Source organism: Lingula anatina, chromosome 1, assembly GCF_051362555.1.
Source record: "Lingula anatina isolate TDL-2025a chromosome 1, LinAna3.0, whole genome shotgun sequence".
NCBI classification, from domain to species: domain Eukaryota; kingdom Metazoa; phylum Brachiopoda; class Lingulata; order Lingulida; family Lingulidae; genus Lingula; species Lingula anatina.
Window position 1 is genome coordinate 8,885,161 of NC_141767.1, and position 10,665 is coordinate 8,895,825.

The 10,665-nt window shown below is 36.5% G+C and overlaps 1 protein-coding gene across 3 annotated transcripts; it reads right to left on the bottom strand.

Annotated features, from left to right (window-relative positions):
- Positions 1 to 511: 511 nt before the first annotated feature.
- Positions 512 to 5,599, bottom strand: LOC106179779 (ETS homologous factor). 3 transcript variants are annotated; one of them, XM_013563536.3, is made up of 10 exons: positions 5,411 to 5,599; positions 4,975 to 5,022; positions 4,635 to 4,827; positions 3,938 to 4,183; positions 3,645 to 3,749; positions 3,260 to 3,379; positions 2,772 to 2,900; positions 2,428 to 2,623; positions 1,864 to 2,001; positions 512 to 1,332 (listed from the first exon to the last, which is right to left on the bottom strand). In XM_013563536.3, exons 2-9 carry the CDS (start codon positions 4,999 to 5,001, stop codon positions 1,893 to 1,895), a joined length of 1,125 nt encoding a protein of 374 aa, XP_013418990.1. In that variant the 5' UTR covers positions 5,002 to 5,022; positions 5,411 to 5,599; the 3' UTR covers positions 512 to 1,332; positions 1,864 to 1,892. The 3 variants fall into 3 exon arrangements, with proteins under 3 accessions (XP_013418990.1, XP_013418987.1, XP_013418988.1); XM_013563533.3 differs by having other exon boundaries at positions 2,772 to 3,002; positions 5,411 to 5,598; XM_013563534.3 differs by lacking the exon at positions 1,864 to 2,001 and having other exon boundaries at positions 2,772 to 3,002; positions 5,411 to 5,598.
- Positions 5,600 to 10,665: the final 5,066 nt, after the last annotated feature.

The window sequence follows — 10,665 nt, forward strand, 5'->3', positions numbered from 1 at the left end:
AAAGTCACAAGTGCGTAAGAAAAGTATGCATGCTCTCAACACAGACAAAGCACACTGCATCGAATATTTGTAGTTGTACATGTAATATTGTATGCTTATTAGCATAGGCTGGACCAATGTCAGCATTTTAATGGTCTTCGAGAAGTCTTGTGGTCTTGTGCAAACAATTGGGATAAGCCTGTAAAAATGCATAAAAGTGATAAAGAATCTTAAAGATTGTGCGAGACATAAAGATCAATGCACCAGGTCAGGTGTCAGGACAGAGTTGATAAAGATAAGAAGCAGTTATTCAAATTTAGAATGTAAATTGCAAAATAGTTGGGTTTATTTTGTGTTCAAACAAAGGTTTGATTGAGGTGAAACCTAATTTAAAATAAGGGATTTAACTGAAATGCTTTTTACAGCAAAGTTTAGTTTTTAGTTTTAAGAGAGTTGAGATCGACCTCCATCTTACTATGTGTACTTCAGTGGCTTAAGTTCAATATTTCATCTCCATAACAAACTAGAACAATTATTGTCAATGAAAACTTTTTTATTAAAATTCAAAATACTTATAAAAATATCTACAATTGTCTTTACAGTGAACACAAAAATGGACTGAAAACATTCAATTAATTATGTACAAGACAGTAACTTTGACGTGACAAGATGATAACTGAAATGGTAATGGAATAATGATAATAATTATCACAGCCATACCCACCACCTTGTTAATTTACAATACAATTATAGCTCACTGGGATTTCTTAAGGACAACATTAATGGTCAACAAAAAACATTAAAATTGACCATATGACGGCCATACAAACTGTAACCACCATGTTGTCATGGTGATTGTAACAGACTTGCAAACATGTGCAAAGTCCAACATCTGCTCCTTGTACAGGAGGGTGTTTGGTAGTACAAGTACACACTTATACAAAAATAAAAAAGACATTCCCATATATACATAAACTTTGTGCTCTATATGAAATTTTCAATTTCAGTCATAAAGGCAAAACAAAATGGAATGAGCCTTTGAATCTAATGTCTAAATGTGGTAACATTTCAAATGACCACATCATATCTTTAAAAAATATTTGATCACAAGCATTTGATCATAATACAGCCAAATAACAAATAACTTATGTACACTTGTATTAGGCTCCTTGCAGTCCAGCTGCTATATCTCATCCAGGAATATTTCACAAAGTAGTCTGTCTTTTAAGTCTTTCAATCTGCTCATTTGTCTCCTGTCTTTATGCTACCTGCCAGCCATGTGCATTTTTACCAAATTTGTAGACAAGACGACGACCATCAACTCGTTCCAAAATTCCACGCTTGTAGTAATACCTAGAAGAAATAGAAGAAAATATGGACATGAATGTAAGGCACAGATGATAAAGTATGATTAATATCACAGAGCACAGTCCACAGTAAGCAAAGCCAGGTTGGATTAGATGAGAGAGGAGGGGCAGCGGATATACTAAATAATATCAAGCTAAAAATAGTATAACTAAATAAAAAAATAAAATTATTATAACTTCCAAATCAATCTGTTTTTAAATGACTTAAAAAGGAACACCTCAACCTCTTTCTTCTATTATTATATTAAATATAAAAAAGGAATAATAATAATAATAATATTTTAATGCCAATCAGGCCACACCATGGAATAACTGTTATAAGGAGTTAGTAACTGACCATAGCTGCAATGAAGGGAAGGTTAAATATCTAATTTTGTGAAATAAACTATATCATGCTCACATGCAGCTAAGAATTAGTCAATACTAGTCACACGCCCTGTATTCAAGCCATGTTAGGGAGCAGTTAGTAGTAGACACTGTCATCAAGCCATATCTTGAAAATAAATTTGATATTAACCTAAGATTAAGCGCTGACCCCTGCCATCTCTAATCCTCCATCCAGCCAAAGGCCTTTGGCCCAAATTTGAAGCATAATTTCTTGGGGTACTTTCCATCTTTAGGAACCTCAGCAAAATACCCAGCTGATCGGGAAAACCTGCCAGGTTAGAAAAAAAATAACACCACCATCATATTTTGGCCATAACCAACTAGCAGAGCCCTCTGCCAGCCAAGGGACCACCTAGCTGAATTTTCTCCCTTAATGGTTGCATCTATGCCAAGAGAGAGACAACATTTACTGGGGAAAAATGCAGGTCATATTAACCAATTACCATACATGCCACATTACAACAACAAAAACAGTACTCCAATTACAACAAGCATCCCACTGCTACACCGATATATGTATAGTATATTCCATTACCCTGTTAACCACATTTACCATAACCATCTGTAACATTTCTCTACAAGTTGCTCCGAGCTTCGAAATTATAGGCACCACTTGCAGAGACTTTACAGTTTTTTCTCCCAAATAACCCATGCTCCATAAACCAAATTTCCAACACCTTTTATCAAAACTCACCTCATAGCTCTGCTCAACTTCTCATAAGTCATTCCTGGATTGTTTTTCTTGCGACCCCACATAGCAGCTACAGCTTCTGACTGAACAAAGCGGAAGACGCCATCTTTGCGGTCCTCCCACTTAATGAGTCTTGGGCAGTACATTGAGTTCTTAAGGATATCACGTATGAACTCCCAGAGATGATTTCCCTTTGCACCTGGAGTTAGAGAATTAAAATATAATAAATTCCATTATCAATACTTTTAAAAAAAGGAACATTTTTCAAAAAACTTTTTAATCTTCCAAAATTTTTGTTTAAGTTTGAATTTTTGGTATCTGTTCAGCATAGTGAAAAATCCACTTACTCTGGCCTGGTCTACGCCCCCTGTTCTGTGTTGGTGAGTACTCCCCATCTGATCCATCTTCGCTGGAAACACTTTGGCGAGGTTTCTTTGGTGGCCTTCCAGGGGGCCTGCGTGTGACTTTTCCACTGCCTGGTTGGGTGGGAGGCAAAATAGAAGTTATAGGTGGATACTGTTCAAAAACCTCTGGGTAACTTGTCTCCCCCCTTTGCAGAGACTCTGAGTCAGAGTAGTCTAAAAATAAATGAGACCAAAATGATTAACTATTTTGTTTTGATGTGAGATCTGGCTTGCCTACATCTAACCACAAGTTGAGGAAATAATGTGTACAACACTTCATTGATGCTGCTAAACAGGTCCTGTAAATCACCTAATTCATGTTCAAGTGAAATATTAGCATAATCCTCACCTTTTTTATTCATACATATTTGGCACATAAACAAATCATTATATTAACATACTCAACTTAAATGTCCACAAACTACACCTACCTGTGGTTGTGTTGTATCCTTCATCTTGGACCTCTGGGAACATATTAGGGTCAAAGTCATACTCCCTATCTCCAATAGTGTAAGTTCTCATTTGCTGCTCAAAGCTTGATAACATTGTACCTGTAAGACAATAAAAAAGATAAAGACCTGTGATATCAGAGTCTTAAGCCATACAACGTGCATGATAAGGCCTGACATAGCTAATGCACTAACTGTGACTCGGCACTCTGCCATTAACTGTCTGAGTCATTGATCATTATCCACTGATATATTCAGGTCTGACTGACTTGTCTTTTACTGTCTGTAATCTACTGCATGCTATAAGCTGTGCAATCAAGATCATCTTTTCTGTCCTCTGTTATTACAGTGACTGAATCAGACTTACCATCAAACTTTGGCTCATATTTTGTCTCATTTGTCTCCATCTGTTGCATTGGGAGTCCTGACAGCATGGGAGCTTCGTTGAAAAAATCTGGCTTGCTGAAGTTGGCTAAAAAAAATAAATAAATAAATATAGCATATTAATACATGTCCTTCTACTGAGGTATTTTTAAAATCTACTGTAACTTTGCAATAAATCCCAAATATTTAATAATTTAATCTTTTGTAATCTTTTGTAAACTCTAATAATCCTGAACAAAAATAAATACATAAAACAGAATAAAAAATGTTACCCACCTCCTCTTAGGAGTTCATGGAAAAGGTCAAAGAGCTTCATTCCATATTCTGGGACAAGTCTCTCAAAATCTACACTGCTGAGTTGGCACAACTTGGCCCCAGTCATATTCTGGAAAGCTTCTCCCCTGAACCTGCAGAAGTCAACCTCCAGCTTGCCAGCAACATAGTAGACCCAGTCCAGGACTTCAGACGATGTCCAGTTCTTTGGATGTTTTGTTATCCAACTTAGAAGATTGCTCTGCATCTCTGTTTTAGTAAAAAGAAAAAGGTTAATATAGGTTGAATAGTGTCAATGTTACAAATACTCAGATTTGATTTTTCTTTTACAATGACACATGTCATTAAAAAAAGTGTAAGTTTAGTCACTTATGCAATTTTTTTACCTCTGGTATATGCATACTTAAGATTCCTACCACCACCTTTGATTACTGTGTTGCAGTGAGCCATTACAATGATCAAGTGATTGATATAGGGACATGTAAGTCATTTCAATGGATTGAACTGAAAGTGAAAACGTGACTAATCTACACACTTCAGACACTTTCACTTACTGTCTTCAGTAAAACAATTAACATCACTGGTCAGTGAAAAATTATCATGTGGGCAGATTTGGAAAGTAAAAGTACAATAAAAAAACAGACCATTGTTCACTGAAATGCAAACAAAAACTGATTCAGTGGAGTGTACAATGTCTTACCTGTGCTGGGCAGGGACTTCTTTTGTGGTAAAATTTGATCGTTGTTCATGGGCTGCAAGCACTCGTAGCTCATTGATTCATCATCAAGGGACTCGAACTTCATTGGCTGAAGGGCTGGCTTGCTGCTTTGGTAGTCCATGTCATAAAATCCAAGATCTATGTTGTCACAAAAGATTGAACTGTCGTCGCACAACTAAAAAGGAAAACAAAAAGACATGAAATGAAAGTGAGTGTTGAAAATGAATAAATAAATTAAATTAAACTTAAGTTGCCTTGTATATATTGAAATTGCTTAAGTATAATATAAAGTAGGAGCAAAAAAGAGAAGACAGTCACTTACCGAATGTACAGGGCTTGTGTGAACCATATTGAATATCTTAGTCTTTGTCTGCAAAAATATACATAATTATGTTAATGACATGTTATTTGCAGAAATTATCTATGCATTCTCTTAAGATCTCACTTGTAGATCTTGGTATAGAATTCCAGACAAGATTATTAATTATAGGATTTTATTGTATATCTTATCTATCTTATCTAGATGTAAGTACCAACTTAAATTACAGTAGTTATGATTTGACAGAGGGAGTAGCCCACGTACAGTATCTTATAAATACATATCTACACCTGCAACCACGCGCGCAATATGATAATATGTTATTTGTGATGTTTCAATTGTACTTTGATACATAATGAAATATAATTGCAGCAATTTTCTTTTTCGCCGTATTTAAAGGCAATTGAATAGAATTAAAAATAAAAAGTCCATTATTTACCTTAAAGTAAGCAACTCGTAAATCTTGAATCGTTTGCTCGTACAATCCTTGGTGCCACTATTAACCCTTAAATCATTAAAAAGTTTTGGTAAGTTCTTAACACCACGTCTTACTCGTTCGCTTTTGAGTCATGAATGTAACTCTTCAGACCAGAAACCGATTATAAATTCCACGAAAACGAAACGTCATAAGAAATTGGAAGGGGATTCCCCTTTTCCTGCTTTTCTACCCTCTGATTGGCCAGAGCTCCACCAATCAGCGTGCTGTATATGCTGGATAATTGACAAAACATGCTCGTCGCCCACTGCGGCAAAGCCAAGTACTAAAAATAAATCGATTCTGCGTAAACAGCTCCATAGGTCATTCCTTATATGGCACATAGTGCTTAGTAGTACCTTCACTTTCACTGCACCGCTCTCAACAATAAGTGCTATACATTTGAGCGCATAAGGCCAAAAGAAAATGAAGAAGATAGTGTATGAAGATTTTGCGTGTTAAACTTACTTCACGTTTGTTATATGTTTGAAAATTAATTAAGTTTTCAAGAGTACAAATGGTGCTCGTACATTCAAAACGTTTTTTTATCCGTTATCAAATGCAAATGACAGTTTGTGAGTGCTGCATATTCATCTCTACTGGTCTCTAATGGGCCGTTTCCTGGTTAAAATTGAAAATTATTTCATGATCTTTCATTATAGTCCGTCTCTCACTGCCCCCCCCCCCCCTCTGCCCACATATCCCCCGTCTTTCGGTTTTTCCAAGTCTTCGCATACCTCTACAAACTGTACGCTGCTGTGGGGCACCCTCCCCATTCCGTTCCTCTATGGTCAGTGGTCACTGGTTTGAAAAGAAAATGACTAATTGTGATATCAAACCTGGATATACAGGGGCGGATCCGATATTATTTGAAGGGGGGGGGGGTCCGCAGATGCGAAGCCGACCCTCCCTCCCGGTCGCCCCACCCCCCACCCCCACCCCCGCCTCCCCCACATTGGCGTGGGGTTCGGGGCATCCAAAATTTTTGGTATTTTAGAGGGCGAACGGTGCCATTTGGTACGGTTTAGAATTAGCTCTATGATTCAGCTAGTCAAAATTCTCATTTCAAGAGGGGACCAGAAATCGAAAGGGGGGGGGGGGGTTAGGAACCCTCCGATCCCCCCTCTCAATCCGCCACTGATATATGTGTTACGTTTCACCTGAAAATGATAAGCAATAATATATGATTTTAAAGATAAATATAATGCATTGCCCGCCTTGATTGTTCATGTCACGCCCTGTTGGGATAAATTCGCCTTTGTGAATTATTTTATTGTTTTTAAAAGACGACAGAGAATGCAGCGCCGAACATTATGAACCACACATTATCTTCATCGTCAATGCTGCAGGATACTGTAAAGACGTAACGATCAATAATATCTCTGGAAAAAAGAGCACATGGAAATTACGGGCGATCATCTCTAGGGCATTAGGCCTACTGTATCTGAAAGTATGAAAAGGGGTAAAACAGGATTTTTGATTAAAGGCATAAAATATTGTCTATTCACAGGCGTACATGTAGAGGGAAGAAGGGGCGGTGTATGTGTGTGGTTGGGAGGGGGGTGTCATCCCCTTGTTTCTCCTTTCAACCACGTCAAGTCACGCACTTTGTAAAGCCAAATATTTCCTTAAAATATAAAATATAAACCCCAACACTTAAAGGGATAATAACTCGTATGAGGTCTATATTTCACAATAAAAACTCACAGAAATATAATATATTCTGTTTTACGACAAAAACAGCAGTTATAGCTATTATTCTGATATCTGAGCATGTCTTCAGACCACGTGACCTCCATTGATGGCTATACTCTGTTATAATCTCTTAAGAGATTTTAACAAAAAACAAACTTTTTAGAAAAAAACAGGGACTAACTTTGAATGTAAAAATGGATTCATTAACCATTGGTAAGTATAGGAAAATTGTTGTTTACTCCAGGAAAATTCATTTTTTGGCCAAAACGAAGAGTTATTATCCCTTTAAATTTCAGTTTCTGTGTCCTTATTTTTTGTATTTTTAACCCCAAAGTCCTGTATATCTGTTTCTTTTTAAAAAATACTATGAAGAAAACCACCGAAAACAATGGATTACGAGGTTGGTTTTTAAAAGGGAGACAGCTGATCAGGGGCAGTCCGTTTTAGGATGAGTGTCTAGATGGCAGCTTCACTAAACCTGACGATTTCAAAACATGTAGTTAACCCATAACCTAAGGTTGCGCAGGCCCTGCACGCAAATCTGTGATTAGCTTGCTCCCGGCGGAGTAATTGGGTGATGATCTTTTTAGATGACAAGTGACGTCATGTCATGATATAATGGTCGCCCAGCGGTCAATTTAAGTGTTGCTATAAGAGAATGGGGATGAAAAGGCCATGCCTGTCGTATTAATTTTTCTGACATAGGAAAATAAATGTTTAAGTATACGCCTATGGATTTTTGTAATTCTCTGTAAATCTTTTGGTCAATTATATAAGCGATCAATTTGGGAAATGAACATAATGGAGATTATGACAATTTCCTTCATGAGCTGGATGGTATCATGTTAATGGTCCAAACATGTCCAAGTAATTTAACGCCACAGTCCTTTTTCGGTTTTTCTTGTGATATATATGCCAATACGACTTGAATGTGAACTGAGTATAAATATATACTAGACGAATAAAATGATTCGTCCAAGAATACATGTACCAGACAATCGATTCGCATAAATGGGTATTTAACTAGTAAAATCGGCGTTAAGCGTTAGACATAATTATAAGTATTTGATGATTTCTTCTAAAAATATTTTTGGCTTATCTCTTATCAAAATATACTTATAAATGTTATCTTGGAGAGCTATTTATGGCGATATAAGGCAAATGGTGGTCACTGTCGATGAAGATAACCGTTTACCACCAGTGACTTTGTATTGCTAAACTTTGTACCCGATGTATTTGGGATTCTACTGTTAGTTTGTCTCCACTTCAACTACTACAACGCAAAAAAAACTTTTAAGGAGATTTGGTGGTTCAAAAGACGCTCTTTACTGATAGACCTAAGGGATGCTCATAAGGAGATTCTTGATGTTGTCATAGTCATAGCTCTTTTCAGTCTGTTTCTGCTATTTTGTCCGTTGTATGAAATAGCCATTCGGTGCATGTGTTCACAACTATTATTTATCCACAAGCTGGGTTTCCTCTCCTCGTCCGCCTGCCATTGGGTGACACAGGGACAGACGCGGCTCTCCCCGGTAATGTCGATTGAACGCCATTGTTTTTTTTCCTTTCAATTTACCATTCTCTCGTAATTTATACGTACATAACGTAACGAAATTTCCCCTCCTTTCTTGCTATCATAGATCTTACGTTGTCATGGTATGTTATTAGCATTTTATAAAATATCCTCTTTCGTTTTAAAATCATGTTTACATCCGTTCCCGCTTTCTGATTGTGAAAACATAACTGAAAGTTGTGCCAGAACAATGATGAATGGTCAACGTGTTTGCAAACTTGGCCCATTCCGGCCCACATAGGGTTCTAGATTCAAATAAGTATATTTTGTGCCTTTACAACTGACTTTATTGCTAATATCCTTTTAATTAATACCATGTTTCCCAGCTACCGAGAACACCACCTTTCCTTCAGATATGTAGTTGGTCAGCTTTTAGGGACCTTTCTCCAGACCTTTTCACCCTGATATCTTGGGTAAAACCCTTTGCGTATACGTTTATCTTTTGAGACACCGGCCTTGGTGAAATAAAACAGTATAGCGTGTAAATGATATACTGCGATTTTATTTAATTCCTGTCGTTATTTGTTTATTTATTATCTGCATTATGGTTGACTAGTGGGGTTTTAGGCTGTTTTATAAGATTCATTTAGCGATCAAGGTGACAGCCTAGCGTGGTTTCTGTTGTGACAGTGCAGAATCGAATAAATTCTGGTGGCTTGAGTCATTGCTTCCATTTCCTTCATGTTATGTAACAGCCAATGGTGTCACGCCTGTTGTGCGTCATTGTAGGAGTTTTCTGCCTGATGGCAATCAGCTTGTACCAAAACCTATACTTATTACTTATATAATGTTGGATGAATGACAGACATTTTTCTTTTGGTGTGTTTTAAGTGGTTGTGAGGCATATCCGCTGTGGGCATGATTGATCGGTAGCTTACTATATGTTTTTAAAAAAATTCTCTGAATTAGACGAGATCTACGTTGGTCACGTTTAACTTGATCTCAAAAAGTATAGGAAAAGAGTTTCTTTTGATAGTTGCTATCACATTTATGTAGCAGATGTAGACCTCCACACTGTATCATAATCGAGAGAATTACGTTGCAGTAACCGATTACCCAGTAACCTTATTGCGTTATTGTGCTATTTGCGTCATTGTGCTACCTCCGCTGTTGCTCCGTGACTCTATAGTGACTACCATTCAACCGACTGTGAGTGTTTCTAAATTAGCCAAGAAACTTTCCCGTATTGCGTTTCAATCTCGCCCGGTTATTCCAATATTGAATTTATCTGAAATACCTTAATTGATGTCAGGTTTCAGACAAAATAAAACTGGATATAAGTTTGATATTTTTACCATGCTGCCTTTCCTTTTCCAGGTTATTTCTTGCTATTTTATCACAATACCAAATTCATCCATGCAAATACCATTATTATCATTATTAACAATTCTATTTTATTTTAGTCATATCGACCATTTTTAGGGGCTGAGCTTTTATCTAATCTCTTAAAATTATTTTTAACAGCTAAAGTGCTTTGAGAGATTGGTCTCAGTGCGTTTCACGAACGGTTAGATTGCTAAATACTATATTAGATTTCATTAGATATGCACATCATCACTTCTGTCTAATGCTTCTTGAAAATCTACAAAATAGCCTTATTAATTATTTAGCATTCTTTTTGCGCTAACTGATTTTAATCACGATCAGTGTTGTTATGGCTGTTATTTTAAAACGACACTGTTTAAGACATACTGTACATATTGTTTGACGTTCTACATATATACTGCTGTCTTAACATACTATCTCTTCTTTAATTTGTTTCATTAGATTTTTAATATCCCTATGTTGTTTGACTATTCTGATTCATCTTTTGTGGATTTTTTAAAACTCTTACCCCTAAACCAATTGCTTATTTTATCTTTTCCAAATACGGTCAAATTATGATTTGGTTTTTCGATTACTTTTTTTTTTTTTTTTTTTTTTTTGCTTATGACTGTCTTTTTCTTCCTTA

Bases quoted from the DNA above. Each gene is read 5' to 3' on its own strand.
- LOC106179779 (XM_013563533.3), bottom strand. From the start codon at position 5,001: ATGGTTCACACAAGCCCTGTACATTCG. The intron at 4,184-4,634 runs GTAAGACATTGT...TTACTAAAACAG, and splicing joins GAAGTCCCTGCCCAGCACAG to AGATGCAGAGCAATCTTCTA. The intron at 3,380-3,644 runs GTAAGTCTGATT...ATTGTCTTACAG, and splicing joins ATATGAGCCAAAGTTTGATG to GTACAATGTTATCAAGCTTT.